Below are 23,699 nucleotides of genomic sequence, written 5' to 3'. Positions count from 1 at the left end.
ATAAAAGTACATAGCACATGTTACATTTATGTGAAACACTGCATATTTGAATTATTCATAAGGAAGGTTTCTGAGGTCAATTTTACAAAACTGTTATTTTTTTCCTGTTGCAGCATAATTTCTGTAAAAGCAAAGTCCTTTGCAGATCGTGAAATTAGGTACACACTGAAAGCTCAGGGCCAGGGAGCAGGCACATTTAACATTGGCCCTACATCAGGCATTGTTAAGCTGGCAAAGGAATTGGATTTTGAAGATCTGAGGCAGCCCCATGTTTACTCTCTGATTGTGACAGCCACAGAAGATTCTGGCGGATTTTCAACATCTGTAGAGGTAGGTTAGAGTTTTCAGTTTAAACTGGTTTATGGTGAATGTGGAACTTCCAAAAATACTTGTACTTAGCATGTTTTACTGAAAACAATGTAGGTATGTTTTTACCTACGTAATAAATTTAACTTAGGTTGTTTTCAGAACAAATCTTCCACTTTGCAACAAAGTGTATGCGCTATGAAACTTTCTGATTGATTGATCAAAACGGAAAACCACTCCATTCCCTTTTGTGGGTAACATTCTTGCCGACTAAGATTTCCATGTGTGATTCATGACCCAGTTTAAAGATTTTGTGGTACCTCACTCCTAATTTCCAAACTCACCAGGGGCTTCTTCTGCATTCCTTCCTGGACAGGCACCTCATGGAGGAAGGAGGCACAACCATATTTGAGTAAATGAAATGTCTATACATGCAAATTATATGACTTACTGTGTTAGTATTACACTGGGCATTGTTTATGAGAAAAGGCAGAAATAACATTTGTAGCAGAAAAGCTAAATATTATCTTTCTTAAGTACAGCAACATCTCAGTCACAAGTATCTTCTTCTCTTTTCCTTCCCCAGTTTGGTGTTCTATTGATTGTGTTAAGCATAATTTGTTCCATGTTGTTCCTTTTATCAGCTCACTATTTTTCATTTTCTCGAGATGGGCATAATGCAAACATGGACTTTCTGCTCTCTCTGCAGAATCTCTCAGTTTCATTAATGGGCTTTATGGCATCCTATCTGTTGTATGTTGATTCCCTAGAGGCAGTTAGCATTTCCCCTGCTCTCTGTTTTCTGTTAGACTATTAAATGAAAGTGGGTCCTTATTTTGATTAAATGTACTGAAATCCCCTTGTGCTCAGGCAACAAGGTGTTGCAAGTCACAGTAGGTGTGTTAGACAGGATCTCACCAGCACTTCTCTCGTAAGGCATTTTCTTCCTCATGCAGTCAGAATTCAAGATTTTTGCAGGAGGAAAAATGTCTGATCTTGATGTTTCTTGAAGAAGTACATGCGTTTGTGCACGGTATTTACCTACTCGATAGAAATTTGAAGATTTGACACCTGTCTCAGCCTCTGGTTGGACACACTGCTTTTGTCAATGATTTTTTTCTCTGTGTCTTCACAAAGTAGCCAGGAAAACTCCTGGCTGTTCTCTCAGTTGGAATTTTTCTGATACATCCATGAAAGTAAAGTCTTCTCTCTTTGAAAGTTGTTCCTTATTTGGTTATGGTCTACATACTTCCTCCTTTTACAGAAGCCCTAGTAGTTCCACCAATTTCTTTCCCCCTCTCTCCTCGCCTGTTCGTAACCATCAGCCCTTTTACTCTCTGTATTTCTTTCTTGCTTTTTGTCTCGATGTTCTTTAGCATGGATTTTCTGTTCGGTGTAACCCATTTGATCATGTACAAGTTTTATAGCTTTAATGCAGTGCCATAAATTCTGAATTTTCCAATGATTGAAACAATTTCTTGCATTCATTAGTCCGCAATAAAATCTTGATAGGTTTCTTGCTGCATAAGATAACAGTAGGAAATTTCATTGTGTTAACAGGCTGTGAAAACCTATGTAGAAAGGTTAATTGATTTATTAATTGTTAAAAGATGGCAACACAAACATAAAATGGAGGTGGAAAGATAGAGCAGCTACACAGGAATATAACTTTATCTTAAGAACATGGAGTGATTGATGTGCTTGTTCTTTACACTTCACATGTCATTTGACTATGCAATCTAGTTACCATAAGTGCCTCACATCTCCTACATACTTCTCCTCCCTTCATGCTGAAACTATAAACAAGAAAATGTAATTGTGTCAAAAACTTACAAACATTTAACGCCATCTAGTTATAAATTGTGGATTTTAGAATTTAAAAAACATTAAAATTACTAACAGTTTGCTTCCTTTTTCATGCCATCAAATTATTTAAGCGTTATTTGAACTTCAGATACAGTGATAAATAGATATTATCAGAGCCAGTACATAGTAAGCTCAAGTGTCACAGTGGTCAAGTGTGTGTGTGTGTGTGTGTGTGTGTGTGTGTGTGTGTGTGTGTGTTGTTTGCTTTAGAAGAAGGCCATCTGACTGAAAGCTCATTTGCTCATCAGTCTTTTTGTTATGCCTGTCTGTGACTCAGCGTCTCCACTATATGCCAAGGAGCGATCTCTCGTTTTCATAATATAGTCACTATTCCATTGTGGGTTTTCCATTGTTTGATTAAGTATCCAGATTTTCCTACTATTATATCACATTGTGTGTGAGCTGTCTGTGAAAAATATCATGTTTGAAGATTAAATAAAAAACTCTGGCTCTTCCATCCTCAAAGGTATAAAAATGGACACTGACAAAGAATTTTAATTGTTGTTCAGTTTATAGTTCATAATTTTTATAGTATTATGTGTCGCTGAGAGAGGGGTACCCTCATAATTATGAATTTCTTTCAAATGCTTGAGACACCATTTGGTGAATTTTGCTACCAGATTCAATAAATTATTTAAAAATGAATAAAACATTTATTTTCACATTATCATAAAAACTTGCAGAACACTGTATGCTTGCTCATTTTTATATTTGAATTAATTTACTAGTATAAAAATAACTCATACACATGTCAGGAATAACATTAGTATTGACGGACTTTTCAGCTTACAATTCGAGTTACTGACGTTAATGATAATGCACCAAAGTTTGAGCTGCCAGATTACCAGGCTCATAATGTTGATGAAGATATACCATTGGGAACATCTATATTGAAAGTTAAAGCTACAGACTCAGACTCGGGAGCAAATGCTGAAATTGAATACTTGGTGTCTGATGATCATTTCAGTGTTGATTCAAGTGGTATTATTACCAATAATAAACAGCTGGATGCAGATAATAATAATGCATACTATGAATTTGTTGTTACAGCTAAAGACAAAGGTAACTTACTTATTTTCTCACTATTTCTTGTAGTACTGTTTTTTGTAATTTCAAATTGTCATATTATTGTGTTCAAATTACTATTGGCAAGTTTCTCCGTATTGTTTCATGGTTCTTTGTGATGATAAATTATGTATAATATTTGCATTATTCCGAACAGGTGAGCCATCAAAAACTGGAACAGCAACAGTTAGAATCTACACAAAGAACAAGAATGATGAAGAACCAAAGTTTTCTCAGCAAGTCTACACCCCAAATGTGGATGAAAATGCAGGACCAAATACACTGGTCACAACAGTTGTAGCTTCAGATAAGGATGGTGACAACGTTCGATTTGGTTTTGTTGGTGGTGGGACCTCATCTGGACAGTTTGTGATTGAGGAAATAACAGGTGTAATTCGATTACACGGGAATGAGATATCACTAGATAGAGACAAATATGAGCTTAATGTCACAGCGATGGATGATGGATCATGCTGTGTTAATGGTGATAGCACAATTCATACGAGCACAGCAGTAGTTGTTGTTTTTATAACAGATGTCAATGATAACAAACCAGTATTCAAAGACTGTGGTACATATGCACCAAAAGTAGAGGAAGGAGCTCCTAATGGAAGTCCTGTTATAAAGGTAATCTCAAAATAGTTCTTATGCTCTGTACCATAAAGAATGCACAATTTTAAAAAATTATTACTTGCAAAACAATAGCTAGGTAGCTGTGACACAGAATAATAAAGTTGTTTTTTAAATCTTATTTTGTTTTATGGGATGGTGCATTTCAATAATTAAATCTTGAATTTTATCTGTGGAATTCTGATTATAAAGCAGTTACTAGTTCAAGTATTAGAAATATTATCATATTTTATTGTTATATCTGCCAAATAAAAAATTTTATGATCCATGCTGAATACCTCAGGTGGTTGTCTTTGTCATTTCAACTGAGAAGTTCCAGTAATGCTGCATAATTAGTCACATGAACACATTCTCATATAAAAATGTGCATTTGCATGTTTGTAGAAAGAGTCTGAAAGACATAGATGGGAGCAAAGGGATAAAGGGAATAGGGAAAGGATTTGGAAAGTGTATATCTCCTTCCACTTTCAAAACATACACAAGATGATCAGAGAACTGAAAAATGCACTTGATGATCAACAAGGACATAATGATACATTACTGGAATTTTGCAGTGATTGGTTTCTCTTTGTAGATCATAGAAACAACACTGTGCAATGACAGCCTTACTATTTTAGTTTATTTCACCCATAGTGACTACACAAGTAACAGGATGAAAAAAGGAAGATTAAGGTTTAACATTCTGTCAATAATTAAATCATTAGGGGCAGTGCATAAGTTTCGATTGGGAAAGCATTCATCTTATTGCTCAATTTCATCAGTAGAGATTATGTAATCAACAAAGGGGGAGACAGCAGTTTTTATCTAAATGTTCTGAACCCTCAAAATGCCAGGACTTATGGTACCTACACTCTTTAATAATTCCTCCAGAAAACCTTTGGGATCCCTGTCCACTTGCAAGGAAGGACACTTATGAGATTGGCAGTAAGTTAGTTCTTCTTTTCTTCCCCCCATAACCAACAAGTGTGACAACCTCAAGAGCATCTTGGATGGGGTAGATGAATCTGTTGTTAAATTGTGTGTTGAGTGTACATGGTGGAGGGGAGGTTGATTAATTGATTGTTTTGGGTGAAGGGGATCAAACAGTGAGGTGAAGGGGAGGTGGAGGGTTGAGTGGTGATCCAGTGCACAGTTGCAACCTGTCAGAAAGTTTCATGTGTGATCGTCATGGACGTCCAGTTCTTGAGACACAAAAATGTGCAGAAAAACTGTACCTGGTATTGAACTGAAGATTCTTTGCATAGAATGTCTGGTTCTGGACCACTCTCCTATAGCGATTTTCTTTAAACACTCCTCATTCAGTTATCACTGCTTTTTGTTTGTGTATAATTTGCATAAAAGATGCTATCAGTTTTTGGATTCAGCTTAGACAATTGACAGGGCACGTCCTGCATAAAGTTCAGATTATATTACTTCATCTAAAACTCACTCCAGTAAATTGAAAAATTGACAAATGGCACTTAATTTATGTTGGATGTGTGCAGGATTTTAACCCTGGCTAAGATATGTAAGAATACAACTTTGGCTGAGATGTGCAGGCTTTCACCAGTGGCTGCAATTTATGCTATAAAAAATTAGCTGTTAGATATGTCTCATGGAGGAAGCAATAAAAAATTAAATGCAGTATAAAAATCCATTGAACACAGCAGAAATGAGTAGAGGCTGGGAGACACAGGGAAAGAAAAATATTTTATAAACAGGAGAATTCTATAAGAAATCAAAGGGAGCCAGGTCAGGTACATAAGGTGTGTCAGTAAATGAGCAGTGAAGTTAACTCCATTTTATATTGATCTTCAAGCACAAGTTCATAAATTTTCTTGACATTTTCAACTCTCTGGGCAATTGATGGGTGTCCAGAACAAGGTATGTCATTAACAGCATGTCACCATTTTTAAGCAGAAAATCACTTGTACACTTCAGTTTTTCCCAAAGTACCATTTCTGTAACCTTTTCCTCATCACAACAGTTCCTATGATGCCTTTACAAAGCAGGAAGCAAAGTTTCACATCTGTGCGTAGTTCACATACATCCACTATTTATAAAACTCCAGAAGAGAGCAGAGTTGCTTAGGATAAAAAAAATTCACTCTGGCAAGGTGCCATAGGCAGTGCTAAATTCCTAAGGAGTTGTGCAGCACACACCTTAAGTGGAGAAATGTACCACATGGGCTCTGCCCATGGCAGTGCTATATAGATAATCTTTGGATAGTTGTAAGTACTGCCTCACAAACTCAGCTCAAAAGTTCATTAAATAAAATAAAATGTCAGAGGATTAGAAAAGGGAAAAGCTAGGGACAGTTCCATTGCATATGTTAATCCTTATAATACAGTTTCCATTATCAAAATTGATTGTAAAAAAACTGATTGGAATGATAAGTACAAAAGTAATACACTACTTATAGTAATTCCACTCACCACAGATTATGATGACAGATATGAAGCTGACAGTTATCTTCTGTTTCCCTGATCTTATGTTTCTTAAAATACATTTCCATTTGAAATATTTTTCGTGTTTTGTGTATTATATTCCTCTTATTCTCCTCCCTCCTTGTCCTCCTATTATTCGCAAATAATGTATACATCTTAAGTTTAAATGTTTGTCTCTCCTACAGTCATCCATGTAAAAATAATAGAGGGAAACATTCCATGTGGGAAAAATATATCTAAAAACAAAGATGATGTGTCTTACCAAACGAAAGTGCTGGCAGGTTGATAGATACACAAACATACACACAAAATTCAAGCTTTCGCAACCAACAGTTGCTTCATCAGGAAAGAGGGAAAGACGAAAGGATGTGGGTTTTAAGGGAGAGGGCAAGGAGTCATTCCAATCCCGGGAGTGGAAAGACTTACCTTAGGGGGAAAAAAAGGACAGGTATACACTTGCGCGCACACACACACACACACACACACACACACACACATATATCCACCCACACATACACAGACACAAGAAGACATTTGTAAAGGCAAAGAGTTTGGGCAGAGATGTCAGTCGAGGCGGAAGTACAGAGGCAGAGATGTTGTTGAATGACAGGTGAGGTATCAGCGGCGGCAACTTGAAATTAGCGGAGGTTGAGGCCTGGCGGGTAATGAGAAGAGAGGATATACTGAAGGGCAAGTTCCCATCTCCGGAGTTCTGACAGGTTGGTGTTAGTGGGAAGTATCCAGATAACCCGGACGGTGTAACACTGTGCCAAGATGTGGTGGCTGTGCACCAAGACATGTTTAGCCACAGGGTGATCCTCATTACCAACAAACACTGTCTGCCTGTGTCCATTCATGCGAATGGACAGTTTGTTGCTGGTCATTCCCACATAGAAAGCTTCACAGTGTAGGCAGGTCAGCTGGTAAATCACGTGGGTGCTTTCACACATGGCCCTGACTTTGATCGTGTACACCTTCCAGGTTACAGGACTGGTGTAGGTGGTGGTGGGAGGGTGCATGGGACAGGTTTTACACCGGGGGCGGTTACAAGGGTAGGAGCCAGAGGGTAGGGAAGCTGGTTTGGGGATTTCATAGGGATGAACTAAGAGGTTACGAAGGTTAGGTGGACGGCGGAAAGACACACTTGATGGAGTGGGGAGGATTTCATGAAGGATGGATCTCATTTCAGGGCAGGATTTGAGGAAGTCATATCCCTGCTGGAGAGCCACATTCAGAGTCTGATCCAGTCCCGGAAAGTATCCTGTCAGAAGTGGGGCACTTTTGGGGTTCTTCTGTGGGAGGTTCTGGGTTTGAGGGGATGAGGAAGTGGCTCTGGTTATTTGCTTCTGTACCAGGTCGGGAGGGTAGTTGCAGGATGCGAAAGCTATTTTCAGGTTGTTGGTGTAATGGTTCGGGGATTCCGGACTGGAGCAGACTCGTTTGCCACGAAGATCTAGGCTGTACAGAAGGGACTGTTTGATGTGGAATGGGTGGCAGCTGTCATAATGGAGGTACTGTTGCTTGTTGGTGGGTTTGATGTGGACGGACGTGTGAAGCTGGCCATTGGACAGATGGAGGTCAACGTCAAGGAAAGTGGCGTGGGATTTGGAGTAGGACCAGGTGAATTTGATGGAACCAAGGGAGTCGAGGTTGGAGAGGAAATTCTGTTCTTCTTCTTCACTGTGAGTCCAGATCATGAAGATGTCATCAATAAATCTGTACCAAACTTTCGGTTGGCAGGCCTGGGTGACCAAGAAGGCTTCCTCTAAGCGACCCATAAATAGTTTGGCACACGAGGGGGCCATCCTGGTACCCATGGCTGTTCCCTTTAATTGTTGGTATGTCTGGCCTTTGAAAGTGAAGAAGTTGTGGGTCAGGATGAAGCTGGCTAAGGTAATGAGGAAAGAGGTTTTAGGTAGGGTGGCAGGTGATCGGCATGAAAGGAAGTGCTCCATCGCAGCAAGGCCCTGGACGTGCAGAATATTTGTGTATAAGGAGGTGGCATCAATTGTTACAAGGATGGTTTCCGGGGGTAACAGATTGGGTAAGGATTCCAGGCGTTCGAGGAAGTGGTTGGCGTCTTTGATGAAGGATGGGAAAGCTTGAATTTTGTGTGTATGTTTGTGTTTGTTTGTGTATGTATATAACAGATTTATCATTATTTTATATATTGTATTTGTACTTTCAAAGCAGTTTCTTAGTTTTGTCCATATTTTTTGAGGATTTCAGTATATGTTCAAGTCACTTTTCATATTAATTCCATAGATCATATGATTTCATAGGTACATGCAACAGATGAGGATAAGGGTGTCAATGGCCAAGTGAAGTACTCAATTGTTCAACAGCCAAACCAGAAAGGTACAAAATTTACTGTTGATGAAGAAACTGGAGAAGTATCTACAAATAAGGTCAGAATACATTTAATAATTACAATTATTTTGCATCTCACATCATCTTACCATGTAATCAACATGTAATTTGAAATTTAAAAAGCAGGGAAAGATGGGGCATATATAATAAAATACAACTGAATTTCAATTCATCTGCTTTATATGTATCATTTTCATTGCTGTTTCTGATTGTTTTGGTATGATAACTTTAGTACTCAGCACATTAAAACATTGCATGTTGCTGTTTGATATCATGTTATACTTCATATAGCCCTTGAATTCATAATTTAAGTACTCTTTAAGCATGCCATTAAAAATGTTTAGTTTTTCTGCAAAATAATTCGACAACTGACTTAGTCCAGTAAAACCAGTATTGTGTTTTATGTGAAATCTATGACTGTTACAAATTAAATGATTAGCAAAGGCCATTGCATAAAGTCTCTGCTATTATTCATTTGTTCATCAGTGTTTCAAAATACCACATGTCCTGTTATATTATTGAAGTGTGGTTAAAAATGAGTTTAAAGCAATTCATGTGATTTCTGTATGTTTGTTGAATAATGTTAAACACATAACAGAATGTGTTGTACAATTTACTGTAGGTACAAAAATACATCTTAGTACCCGTAAAATCAATATCATCTACACTACATGAATGTATAAATACTATCTGTGACATGATTTGGGGATAAATTCTCTGTAACATATTTTGGAACAAGAAAAAACAATAACAACTGTAGACCATTTATTTCATTTGTACTTTAATTTGAGTTAGTTATTTAAAATGAATCTTTCACTCTGCAGCAGAGTGTGTGTTGTTTTGAAACTGTTTGGGAGATTGTACCTGTCCACCAGGCAAGGACTTCGCACTGTGCAAGCAATGCTCTCTACAGTTTAGTTTTCAAGGCATGACTCACAATATATCCTCATACTTCCTGCCAGTACTTCTCTCCTACTAGCCAAACATCACAGCTGTCTCTTCCAGAGTGTGCTGGAGTTGCTCTTCTGAAAGAAAAGAGGGCCAGTCAGGCACTTCTGGGAGGAAAGACTGCTAGTCCAGCAAGATAAACAGGACAGAGTCTATGAAATTTGGAAAGCAAGAGGGAGATACTGGTGACAGCCAATCTGTGACAAAGGGTTGTGATAACTCAGATGATAGCAGCATTGCCCACAAAAGACAAGTTTCTGAGTTTGAGTCCTGGTCTTGCACACAGTTGTAATCTACTAGGAAGCTTTTGATCTAATTATCATCATTAAATGTTTGGGTTATGGTCTTATAAAATTTTACTGTCTGGACTCCAACCACACTGTGAGTTATGGAGACAAGATGAAAGTTTCTTGGATTCTAGCTACAGCTAGCTGCAACCAGTCAGTTATACAAAATTACTTTATTTCCATCAAGTAGTTTTTGAGCCATTTCCCCTGAAATTTATGTATTCATTCTTCATGGATATTGTTGGACAATGGAGTTTTCTTCCTGTGACAACATAGGTACTAACGGTTCTAACATCCCCAGACGAGCTTCCATTCTCAGCATATTTTGGTCACACAGTTAGCTGCGATGCACTATAACTGAATATTTGTTTCTGTTATTTTATCTGACAGTGTAATATTGTTTTCTTTAACTAAAGAAATGCAAGTACTATTTGCTGTCATCCATTCTTAGGCCAGTGCATAGTGTTCAACTTACTTAGCAAGTTTAATCCTTCACGTGTGATTCTGAAAAGTCTACAAAATACCCATCCATGGTTGCCATAGTTGGTTCATTGAACTCAAAACATTGCTAGCCAGTAATGTTGTCACATGTCACTATAAGCATATATCAGGACTGGCCGGCCCGTGTGGCCGAGTGGTTTTAGGCGCATCAGTCTGGAACCGCGGGGCCGGTGTGGCCGAGCGGTTCTAGGCACTTTAGTCTGGAATGGCAGGACTGCTACGGTTGCAGGTTAGAATCCTACCTTGGGCATGGATGTGTGTTATGTCCTTAGGTTAGTTAGGTTTAAGTAGTTCTAAGTTCTAGGGGACTGATGACCTCAGATGTTAAGTCCCATAGTGCTCAGAGCCATTTTTTTTTTATCAGGAATGCCAAATTTGGTGAACAGGTCGGAACATTTGGTACTTAAATTTCCTGTTTTCGTGTTACCAAAGCAGCTTTGTGACCAAGTGCATACTCCTGATAAAAAAAATTCTTTATATTTTTTTATGAAAATTTTTGACAGAATAATTTAACTGGATAGATAAAAAATCTACTCTAATTAGGCAAGCTTTTGGAGCCTGTCTCTCCTTCTTCAGGCAGTAGAGTTGAAGGGGAAGGAAGAGGGGTGAAGGAAAAGAACTAGAGAGGTTGAGGAAAGGGAGTAGATTTCTGGAAAGTCACCCAGAATTGTGGGATCAGGGGAGTCTCCTCTGACCTGCAGTTCAGGATGATTTCCCAAAAATCAGCCCCTTTTGCTATATCTCTCTAGTTCTTCTCCTTCACTCATGTTCCTTCCCCCTTCAACCCTTCTGCCTGAAGAAGGAGCCAAAGGGTCCAAAAGCTTGTCTAATTGTAACTTTCTTTTATGTGTATGTTCTGCTGCCACTTGGTGAGTAGATTTTTTATCTATCCAATTAAATTATATCTTTATATTTTCCTATCTAGGTTCCTTTCTAGTGTTGCTTTAATTAATTGGTCCAGAATACATGTGCCACGGAAAACGGTGGCTTTACAGTGTTACTTGATTTTATTTTCTTTCTTGCTCTTTTTGTGTGTTTCTAACCACTGCTTTAATTATTGTTTCACTCCTAGTGCATGAAATGAGGGATCCACACCTCATCAACAACAGCAGATCATTACATGAAATCACTTTGATTCCTTTTAAATGGGCCAAATGTAGTTGAGATTTTGGTCAGCATTTAACAAACCTTTCTCATAATGAATTCTTTATGTAAAATGTGCCATTCTCTTTCTATTGCTGTGCCTATGGCATAAGCATTTATTAAACCTGTAATAACCAATTGTTCACTACCATATTGCGCACTTTCTTAATACTATCACCTGTGATTGCAGTTTTGTGATGTGCTTGATGTGAGTTATCTTCAAGCAAAGTTTGACACATTTGAGTTTAGTTGCACATTTCTTAATTGTTGACAGTGGTGTAACAGGATCCATGTAAAATTTGACTAACCTAACATGAAGTTAATTGGTATAAATCATCTGAAACAAATTATTTTAAGATGGCACAGTATTCAGTTGTATTCATTTGAGTGAAACACAAAAAACAGCATTACAGAAATTCACATACACAAAGCTAATTAGCAGATCAAGTTAACACCACTTATAACAACAATGACAGTTTCTGGATGGAGCAATACATAATATTAGGGAAGGGCAACCATGCACCTATAGCAGATTGATGCATGGAGCAGAGTAACACATAACAGAAAACAGCATTTTCACTAGCTATCAAGCTCTAGCTCTTTTCCTGGAAATAGTACACACATTAAAACACACACACAAATGAACACTCCCATTGCGTAAGCTGATGGAGTAGGGAGGGTGAAGCGAGGGATGCAAGGATGGGAAAGAGGCGGGTATTTTGACAGATGACTTTGCGGCCGTGTGATGATGAAAAAAGTGCAGAAGATACAATGAGAGACGTAGGAAGAGGGAGAGTGGGGAAGGAGAGGGGGGATGGAAGGAGGGAAAGATGAAGATGAAGAGGAGGGGGGTGGGGAGAAAGAAGGTGGAGGGCTTGAAAAGGGGGAGTGGCGAGGGAGTGAGAGGGGGAGGGAGTGAGAGAGAGAGATGTTCATACGTAGTTCAGAGAAACCCTTCCAGCACAAGTTTCTTTGAACTGTGCAGATGGGAACTGTCTCTCTAACATGTCCTACCCCCTCACAATCCCCTGACCTAAACCTCTGCAAACCTGTTCCCTCTGTCTCACCTTGCATTTTCCTTTCTCTTTTCTGCTTATACCACTCCTCCTTCCAGGTCAAGCACTGCCCTCTCCTACCACTTGTCCTCTCCCCTGCCCACCCACACCCCTGTCATGCAGGCCTTCTCTCTCTTCCCCCACCCTCTATCTCCCTCTTCCCTTTTTTCAGCCCTCTCCTCTCCCTCTTCACCCTTCTCTCCATTGCTCCTTCTCCAACTTCACCTTTCTCTCCTTTCCCCCCCCCCCCCCCCCCCTCCACACTCAGTTATCCACCTCTCCTTCTACCTACATTTCTTGTTGTACACTCTGTACTTGTTTTGTCTGCTTGTGCGGCTGCATAATCATCTGTCTGAAGACCTGCACCTTTCTCCTCCTTGTGTCCCTCCATACCCTTCCCCACCTCCATCAGCTTCAGGCAACTACTTTCAGTAACTGACTATCAATAATTAGTCTTGCTGTGGCCATGGGAATGTGTGTTTGGGTGTCTGCATGATTGGGTGTGTGAAAGTATGCTGGAAAAATAGTGCTGTAATACTAGTGTGAATGCTGTTTTCTGTTATGTGTTACTTTCCCCCATGCCTCAATCCACTATAATGAGTGATTTCTTTTCCCTCATTTAACATATTTAACACAGCTTGTGATATTCTGTGGTAAGTAACAACACAACAAAAACAAAAATTTAGTTTAATCAGTGCTGTGCCTGCTGGAGCAAAAAAATTTCACCTTGGTACCATAGTATTAGCAATTTCAGTCCTCAGCACTGGTTCTGTAGTGTGTTGTGTGGTATCTGTCTGTTTTCTGACACTTGGACAAAGCCATTCATCAGAGGAAGAAAGAGAAACTCCCACAGAAAACTCACAGATACATGACCAATGTTGTCTCCAGGTGCTGTGCCCCGATTGAGATGAGTAGTGATCTTATTGTGGATGGGTAGTGGGGGTATAGAAGAGGTGTGGGGCAGAGAGAGGTAGGAAGAGCTGGGTAGGAGTAGAGAAGGATGCTGTGGTGGGAGTGTGCAGTGATATGGGAAAGGGGGAGGACAAAATAGTGGGCTGCTCCTACCCATCAAAGGCAAGGCCAACAATAAAGGCAGCCATGTAATGTAGCAACTAGGTGACATTCTATGTGGGCGTGACCCCTGACAAGCTGTCTGCTTACATGAACGACACTGGCATACTGTGGCTAAGAGACCACCTAGTTGCCAAACATGTGTTAAAAAAAAAAAGGAGAGAGAGCTTGCCTTCAGTAACTGCTTTAAAGCCCATACCATTTTGATCCTCCCACCATCACCAGCTTTCTTGAGCTGCAACATATACTTTGTTCCTGTAACCCACCTGGCATCAGCCTTTGCTGGTCACTGTCCTCAGCCTTCATTAATTCCTGTCCTCCACCTGCCTGTATTCCCTTCCCTGCTCCCACACCAACCCCACTCTTGCCTTTTATTCCAACAGCTCATCTAGCTCCCCACAACCCATTGTCCTGCTCCCACCACATTCCCACAGACTCTCATACGCAGTACTGCAGCATCTATCTCCATCCCAACACTGCCATCTCCCTCTCTTCTGACCCCACACCTGTTCTGCACACTCCCTACCTACATCAGCCAAGATCACTTCTCACCCAAGGGGCCACTGGCCTGGAGAAGACAGTTGTTGTGTATGTGTTTTCCATCATCTAATGAAGGACTTCATCCAATACCTAAAAATTAGCAAACAGTCGACTATTTTAAATGTGCCTGTCTGCTGTTGTACTTCCCTGTGTGATGAGTTGCAATCTCACACAACTAGCTCTTTACCCACATGAAGTGTTGAGTGCTATCTACAAGGGATTTCAAATTGATTCTATATTTGTAGATTTCCAGAAGGCTTTTGAAACTGTACCTCACAAGTGACTAGTAACGAAATATCATGTTTATGGAAGGCAGCCAGTTAAGTGACTGGATTCATGATTTCCTGTCAAAGAGATCATAGTTCATAGTAACTAATGGAAAGTTGTCGAGTTAAACAGAAGTGATTCTGGCATTCCCCAAGGTAGTGTTCAAGGGCCTCTGCTGTTCCTTACGTATATAAAAAAAAATTTAGGAGACAATCTGACCAGCTGTCTTTGGTTCTTTGCAGATGATGATGTTGTTTATCATCCAGTAAAGTCATCAGAAGATCAAAACCAATTGCAAAATGACTATATCTGTACTGTGTGAAAATTGGCAGGTGACCCAAACTAATGAAAAGTGTGAGGTCAACCACATGAACACTAAAAGGAATCCATTAAACTTTGATGCAGATTCTGAGAGGCATTATATACGAGTTTCAGTTAGTGGATGTATACGTCAACAAACTGTCTAAGGCTGGTAAACTGTCTTGCTAATTAGTCATCATATATGGCATAATCATGTGAAAATGAAAGAGTGGTAGCCTCAGTTCTTGTTTAGTAGATTCCTTATAATCCTAGCTGATACATGAGAAGGTAGAGGGGAAAAAATGGAGGTTTTGTTGACAGTGGTAGTTGAAGAATGTTTTCATTGAGTCTCACAATTTAAGGACAGCTATTGAAGGAGTAACAGATTAAAACTGTATACACAATGATTAGTTGTAAGTCATACCTCAAATGTCAGTATTGTGGATGGTAAATGTGACAATGATAGTAGTAAATGAAGGGAGCATTTGTAACAAATTCTGTCTCTTAAGCTGTAATGCGATACCCTCATTCAGTGTGTTGTTTCCCATAACTAATCATTAGAAAATAGTATTTGTGAATAAATGAAGCAAGCTACTTTATTGTCTAATCCACAGGTGTTTGACCGTGAAGGCGATGATGGAAAATTTGTATCTGTAACAGTAAAGGCAACAGATCAAGGTGAACCTTCACTGGAAGGTGTCTGCTCATTCACAGTTGAAATCACTGATGTTAATGACAATCCACCTTTGTTTGACAGACAGGTAAGTCTTTGTTTACTATGAAATGTGACAGAAAACTACAACAGCAGTAATATGAAAATAGCAAATATGTCAGTCTCTCACCACTATCAGCTTTTCGTAAGTTGCAAAGGACAAGCATAATTATTGAGTAATAAATAAATGGTAGTTGTTTCACAGCAGTGATGACAGAATAGAACGCTATGTCCAAACATAAAATATTTCACTCTTGTGTGTATATTTGACACTGTCATTCTTTATTTCTTTTTTTATCAAATATGGCATCTTTCCGCAGTTTGTACTTTTCACCCTTCCATTCGTAACTTAATAAATAATTTCACAAATGATTAAACTATTTTTTCATCAGCGTCATCATCATCATCATCATCATCATCATCACCTTCATCCTCATCATTATCTACATTCATGGATTAGGTTTGAGGAACCTGTTCCAGCTTGTGTGTCTTAGCTCCAACACTTCCCAGGGTGATATACATCCCTTATCCCTTTGGATATATATTGAAAAAAATTTTTAGGGTATGTGTCTTGTTGCATTCTGTTTACATGTTGCTTCCATTTCTGCTTATGTGTGTCAATTTTTTCTGCCATTGCAAATATTTTAAGCTCATTTCTAATATCTTCATTTCTTAGTCTATCTCCTAGTTTACATCCTTTAACTAATCTGATTTCTGGCATCAGTAATCAATTTATGTCTTCTTTGTTTGCTATGAAGCCTTAGATTTGTAAAGTAGCATTAGAACAGCTAGTGTTTTATAGAATTTCAACCATATTTCTTTAGTTATCTTTTTGTTTAATGTTCTTTTATTGTTCCACAGATACCCCGAAATTTTGTTGTTTTATTATTCCTATCTTTGCTCCCTAGGTAGTTAAAATGACCTAGTCACTTGAAGATTTTATTTTCTATCACTATTTTTGAGTGCACCTCTTGTTTCCCTCAGAACACTATTACTTTTGTCATTGTATTGATATTTTGCAATTATCTCTGAGGCCAGTTTGGTTTAATTTAAAAATATTTCTTTGCTATTCTTCTTCTGAAGCGGTTGTTATAGTCTGGTCATCAGTATACATTAATGTTTTTATGTAATGGTCACATCTAGTTTTATTCCTATGTTATTTTTTGATTCCTCATTCTGTTTTTAATCACCTTAATTATATACAGAGTGAGAAAGGCTGCAATTTTTTATCTTCTTGGATAGTTAAAACATAGGTCTTACTTATTTTGTTCTCTGTTTTTATTACAGATTTAGTTTCATTGTATAGGCTTCTTATGGCCCATATGAAGAGTCATGCAATTCCAATTTTTTTTAATGTGGACTGGAGTTTAGTTGTGTTAATGCATTGGTATAGTCAATAAAAGCTCTGTGTGTCTTATTATTAAATTCTCTTGTTTTATTTATCAACATCTTCAAAGCAAATATATTGTCAGTTGTTGCGCATCCAAATCTACTTCCATTCTGGTCCTCAGTTAAAATTGTTTTGGCTATTGATCTTAACCTTAGAGTTAAAATTCCTGCATGCACATTGTATCCAACTGTTTAAACACTTATTCCCCTATAACTGTTAGTTTTTTCAATCTCATTTTTTAAAAAACAGTTGTTGACCAGATGTGTGGTATTCTCGCTTTCCACCAGCATAAATTTAGAAAATATAAAAAACTTAGAATGAGATTTTCACTCTGCAGCAGAGTGTGCACTGATATGAAACTTCCTGGCAGATTAAAACTGTGTGCCCAACCGAGACTCGAACTTGGGACCTTTGCCTTTCGCGGGCAAGTGCTCTACCATCTGAGCTACCGAAGCACGACTCACGCCCGGTCCTCACAGCTTTACTTCTGCCAGTATCTCGTCTCCTACCTTCCAAACTCTACAGAAGCTCTCCTGCGAACCTTGCAGAACTAGCACTCCTGAAAGAAAGGATACTGCAGAGACACGTTTGGAAGGTAGGAGACGAGATACTGGCAGAAGTAAAGCTGCGAGGACCGGGTGTGAGTCGTGCTTCGGTAGCTCAGATGGTAGAGCACTTGCCCGCGAAAGGCAAAGGTCCCGAGTTCGAGTCTTGGTCGGGCACACAGTTTTAATCTGCCAGGAAGTTTTATAAAAAACTTAGTTTGTGCAGAATTCTGCCATATTTTATCTTATGTTACTTTTTGTCATGAGCTGGAATATTTTCTACATGCAAGGAAATTCAGGTACAAGGTTCAGACTTGACCACGTGTAAATAAGCTAACTGGTACAAGGCCCAAACTTGACCATCTGTAAATAAGGTAAACGGTTTTGCAGCAAACAAGTTTTCCTTTCATCTTATAGAACAATGTGTTACAAAGCTTAAAACAAATTAAAATGGTCTTCTTGGACAATGTACTCAAAACTGATGAATAATTTACTGTACAAATCTGAGCTAATGTCACCTCAGGGATCTTGGTATTTTTGCACTTATATGTTAACATGTTAATTCTTCAGTGGTATTTGTGATTAAACCTTTTATTAGAAACATACTGCCTAACTGATGCACAGTACAAGAAATAAAAATGGACCCCTTTAGAGACTTGTTTTGTGTGGTAGTTTGCCATAATACAGTATTTTACATCTGCTCTACATTTAATAATTTCTCTTTCCCTCAAAATTTACCACACAGACAGAACAGTATGTCTCCTATAGTTATATGTCTTTCTTGTTTCATATTTAAATGCAGATTATGTAACAATTAAATTATTTACTGAAAATAGGGAAAGAACAAAAGCTTTAAGATGAATTTAATGCATCCCACAGAAGTTTTATTGTGTCTGATGAAACAAGAATTTCTTTCTGTCTGTTTTTATGAAAGTACATGATAATAACTGAAAGTGCATCCCTTATACATGTTAACATACATACATGTTAACACATCAGATGTTAATACATCAGATGTTAACACATGAGGAGCCTGCATGACAATCCAATGCAAATGCGTGAACTTATTGGGGGCCTGAAGGAAGTGCCTGCCTGTATGATCAGTGGAAAGTTAACAATGTTGGTTTTGGTTGAAATGTGATGCATTAACCGGAGAAAAAAATCAATATAATTATCCACATACCTGTAATGCAATATATTTCCTTCTTTCCACAGAAATACATTGAAAATGTCAAGCAAGATGCAAGCATTGGTACCAACATTTTGCGTGTCTCAGCTTCTGATGAAGATGCTGACAATAATGGTGCTATTGTTTATTCCCTGAGTGCTCCATATAACCCGTCAGACTTGGAATATTTTGAGATTCAACAAGAGTCTGGCTGGATTGTTCTAAGGAAGCCTTTGGATGTAAGTATTTGAGTGCAAATGTGTGACCAGGCTGCTCTTTTCTCCAATTTTCATAATGTAAGTGTGAATGGATGGTGTTGTTGATATTTACATACAAATTTGCAAGCATGTCTTTGGATTACATACTGCTTTTGTTTTACAACTGTTTTCTTATTATTCAGAATATAACTCGTCTTTCATCAGGGTTTAATTTGGAAGGAGTAGATCTGGTGACAGTTGCTAAATACTTTTACACTGATGGGACATTAAACTCTAATCTTCAATTCTCTTCTACTATCGGGAGAGTCAGTTTCAAGTTCTCCTTTTAAGCACAGACATATTTAACTTCGTAAGTAAAATCCAAACATAAAATTAATGCGATCAAATTAAGCCCTGATTTCCATATGATAATGACATTAAGCAGCATTTGAGAGGACAAGGAATACGATGTGCACGGCAGATAAGGTGATACTAAGATATTGCTGTATTTCAGTACCTTTATTGTGCCTTGACATGTTTCAAATAAGCCTATTCTGTCTCACACTTTACATTTCTATCTTTAGCTTCTTGAGTAAAATTCTTGATTTGTTCACACTTTACTTTAAGTTGCTGAGAAACATAAATACTCACTGTATACAATAAGTTTCATTTGTACGGCACTTTTTATTGTATATTGTATTTCACTGTTCTTTGAAATTAGTATGGTATGTGAACGTATACACACACTGTATATCCAAATGCACTGTTGTGAGTCCTTACATAACTTTTTTTTTTTTTTTTACAAATAGCTCAAAGTTTAATTTCCTTGGATATACTTTGACGTATATTGTTCATCACCAGATTATATATTTTTGTTTTTCTGACCGCGAGGTTTTTAAATATTTTTTGAATTTTTCTAGGTTTGGAAGAGATGCGATTTTGCTGCATATGCAGTGGACTGATAGCTTTTTGTGATGAGAACTGTATCTCTGGTGTCTGAATGTAAATCTAAGTCACTAATTTTTGAACTACTTTTCAGAGAAGTGGAAAGATTTTTGAGAGCTGAATCATCGATTTTGCTGACACAGAATATATTTTTTCTTGATATTTTTTTGTCTCCTTTTTCAGGAGATGACCTAATAGAGTTTAGAACAAGTATGGTATTTTGCCAAACTGAGTGCATCAGAGCTAATTTTTAATTTTTGTTTTAAACCTTCTGCTGAGGTTTACTCTGATGCTACTCAGTTGTTATCAGATTTGTGACTTTTTCCTTCTGTGTATGGGGCAGCGTACCAAAAAGTCGTCCACATTTTTTTACGATGTAGACTACATACCCCCATTTTTAACAACCACCCTCATCCCACACTTTTTAAAAGTACATTATTTTACGCATGTGGATTGCTTGCTTTAAAATATTGTTTATAATTTTCAAATTCTTTTTTTATTTTGTTGATTGCACCATTTCTGTTCATCGGAATTGAACTTCAACAAGGGATGTTTTCCAGTAAGTAGGTGACTACATTCCAACAGATACATATATTAAAAAATAAAGAAGAACCATAAATATCATGGTTCATTAGTATTATAATAAGTAGAATAGAAAAAATACTGTTAAGCTTAATATTGTCCCTAAATGAGAGCACTCTGAAAGTAATGTTGGTACAGTTACAGAGAATTAGTAAATTTTCTAAACATCATTTATTCTGGAAGTGACTCATTCTTTATAAAAAAAATTAATTGAAAATGAATTAAATTTCTTTGCTGAATAAAGTCATTCTGATCCGTGAAAATCATGTGGAATGAGATTTCATTTATTTAAATCTTTATTTGTTTGAGGTAGGTTAATGATGGTTTTACAGTATTTCTTTGTTTCATGTTTTATTTTATAATTAGTTCCTTTCTTTTTTTGAATTGAAAGTTGTGCTTGTTATCTCCCCTTTGACCTGACAGCACATCTTTTCATGCCACTGTAGCGAGAAAAATATCGTCTGCGTGTCCGCGCCTCAGACAGGGGCATTCCTCCCTCCTATGCAGATGTGGACGTTGAATTAGACGTCGTAGACAGGAACAATAAGCCTCCTCTGTGGGACGTGGGTGTATACGGCCCCATTCACATCAAAGAAAATGTCACAGTTGGTACAGTAGTGACATCGGTAAAGGCCAGGTTTGTATTTAACAGGTCTCTTTATTGTCTAAGCTTATTCACCAGAGAAGAACAAGCATCTTCATAGCAACTGCCGTTTGTGGAAATGGGAACATGCTACTGATTTTGTTTTTTGAAGTAATCTCTTTTTTGACAGTAGTACATCGTTGGACTAATTCAGTTGCTAAGGAGATTCCACAGCTGGAGTTGGCCCGACTGTGCGTGCCCCATACATCCTCATTTCTCGATTTAGATAGTCAGTAAGAACTAATATGACTAACGGCGTGATTTTTCTTGTTTTTCCACTGAACATTTTTTAATATAGCGAGAGACATACAAGTTGGAGGCCATGGCTCAAGATAAAGGATACCCTCCCTTGTCCCGAACCGTCGAAGTCCAAATAGATGTTGTGGACCGTGCAAACAATCCTCCAGTGTGGGACCATGTTCAGTATGGGCCCATCTACATTAAAGAAAACATGCCAGTTGGTGCAAAAGTTGTGTCCGTTAAAGCCAGGTCTGTCACCCGATTCAGTGTTGGTTGCTCCGTGGGGCACGCCTAATCCATGCACGGCACTGGGAGAAATATTTTGCACGTTTGCTCCCGTAAATGTTAATGCACGTCCAGTTATACTTGGTGTGTGTTTGTTGTTTTTTTGTGTCCGTCTTCTAGATGTAAAATACAAAGCTTATAAGGAAAATGTCTTGGAATCCTTCCAGTCAAATGAAAATCTGTAGGTATGTGTTGTAGAACAGCATGTTTACCAGCAGATATTAGGTTTCACTGTTATAGCTATTGAAACTATAGAATCGTGCTATGTTCTTTCTGCTTCTTAATTATTTTTTCTTATTAATCTTCAGATGATAAGATATGGATATCTATCTAAATTGTAGAATTTTGTTATTAATTCATTTGACTGCAATGATTGCCATCTGCATCTGGGATGAGAAATTTCATTTACTGCCTTTAGTGCAAATTGTAGTCACAAAGAGAAATGTGAGCTTTGCATTTGGTTTTTGGAGATATCATATTGGTCACCCATTTGAGAGCTGTTGTGTTTTGCTTTATGCTAAATGACTGAAACATTCAGTTTCCTAATGACGGCAATATCATTCCTTCAATTTTTTAATATGGCTCCTGTGAACTATGCAATTATTTTTTTCTTTTTATGAAATCTTGGAGATGCTGAGCAAAAGTGATGTAGCAGCTTACCCTTTGGCATCTTTACATGAATCAACAAGACTTCACACAAAGATTACTGCATAAAAGTAGTAGATGTATGTGCTGATTTAATGAAGTAAACCTGAGAAAGAGCAGTATTTTTGATCAGATAGCATTTAAATGTGAGAAACAGTGGTTTTTATGGTTCTAACATCAGTTAAATTACCAGCACATATTCTCAAGTGTTTCTTAAAGAATAGAATTTTCTCACCATCAATGTTAAAAAGACTTTCCTTACAAAATATATTTTTTTAGATGATAGCAGACATCATGTATTTGTCAATATTTAGAGCAATGTCATAGACTGAGTACTATAACTCACCCACTGTCAAGCTGAATCTGCTATTCTGTGACTTGCCACTTGCATGATAGTAACCATTGTGCCCAAACTAGCCTGAACGGTCAAATCTTACCTTCAGCATTCATTTCAAAGCCTTCCAAAGAGGAGAAAGAGAGGAATGAAATGCATTATGAAAGAAATGCAATGAGGATAATAAGAATTAGAGGATAGTGAGGATGATAGGATAAACATAGTTTCATGGAATCAAATGAGTTTGATCCTTCTTTTGGCAATATAACATTCAGCAGATCTGAAAACATGTACTCGCAACATTAACTTCATCTCCAAAAGTTGAATGATTTTGTGAGATTTTTCATCACAACAGGTTATCTAACGCATAGAATGTCTTTCAGTTTAAATAAGCCTTTAAATTTACATTCTGCCTGTATAATGAAAAATGCTATTCCTCTCGTGCATTTCTCTGCAAATTTAAATTGACTAATAATAAATCAAAACTGTTTTCTTGTTGTGTTTTTATACTTGGCCAATATGATATTTCCTGGATGAAAAATTATTCTTTTATTAAAATGTTCTCCTTAGTTATCTAAAATTTTTGTTTCATATTATTTTCCTAAATGCACCAGTCACACTTTCTGCATTTTCTAAAGGCTAATGCATCACACTTGGAAGCACAATTATGTACTCACTTCTAATCATTATATTTGGGGAAGTGTATTTTGGGGTGGATCAGGGAGTTAAGAAAAGTTATGTTGTATTTCATTTTAGTGTAGGTTTTAATGCAGTTGTTTGGCTCAGTAAAATCTTTTTGATTTTTATTTCACAAGCACACACACCTTGCACATAAAATACATGGGTGGTGGTGATTAGCCTCTAGGGCACTAATCTACAAAATTGAATTCAATTGTACCCTATTAATCAAAAACTGGTAGGTGGCACAAAACTAAAATCAGGGATCCAGGAACATATGGGGATATATTACCATAATGGTGCAGCAAAATGATGGCTTTATCTGAAAGCATGAACCAGTTAAGTTACATAAAAAGCTTTTGTGTGGAAATGCCTAGATAGTTATTACAAATAATGTGTAAGCTGCAAGTGTAGTTTATTGATTTGCTACAAATTATGAATACAGGTAACATCAATAACAAAGCAGTTTTTGACAAAATGGTTGAAAATATAATTAATAAACAGTTTTAGAAAATCATGTAGCATGACTTCAGTTCAAATTTTTATAGTAACTTTTTGTT

General features: G+C 37.6%; 1 protein-coding gene across 1 annotated transcript in view; it reads left to right on the top strand.

The window, feature by feature from the left end:
• The window catches only part of LOC126484751 (neural-cadherin-like), a 395,219-nt gene that overhangs the window by 9,128 nt on the left and 362,392 nt on the right, over positions 1-23,699 (top strand). Inside the window, exons 4-10 of the mRNA XM_050108346.1 lie at positions 114-330; positions 2,958-3,234; positions 3,395-3,864; positions 8,576-8,701; positions 15,390-15,536; positions 18,638-18,829; positions 20,761-20,951. Of these exons, the coding sequence (XP_049964303.1) occupies positions 114-330; positions 2,958-3,234; positions 3,395-3,864; positions 8,576-8,701; positions 15,390-15,536; positions 18,638-18,829; positions 20,761-20,951 (1,620 nt within the window). The remainder of the gene's footprint in view (positions 1-113; positions 331-2,957; positions 3,235-3,394; positions 3,865-8,575; positions 8,702-15,389; positions 15,537-18,637; positions 18,830-20,760; positions 20,952-23,699) is intronic.

The sequence above is a fragment of the Schistocerca serialis genome, chromosome 6 (assembly GCF_023864345.2).
Source record: "Schistocerca serialis cubense isolate TAMUIC-IGC-003099 chromosome 6, iqSchSeri2.2, whole genome shotgun sequence".
Taxonomy (NCBI): Eukaryota; Metazoa; Arthropoda; class Insecta; order Orthoptera; family Acrididae; genus Schistocerca; species Schistocerca serialis.
The sequence above is the reverse complement of the archived record's forward strand: the minus strand, read 5'-3'. Positions and strand labels throughout refer to the sequence as shown.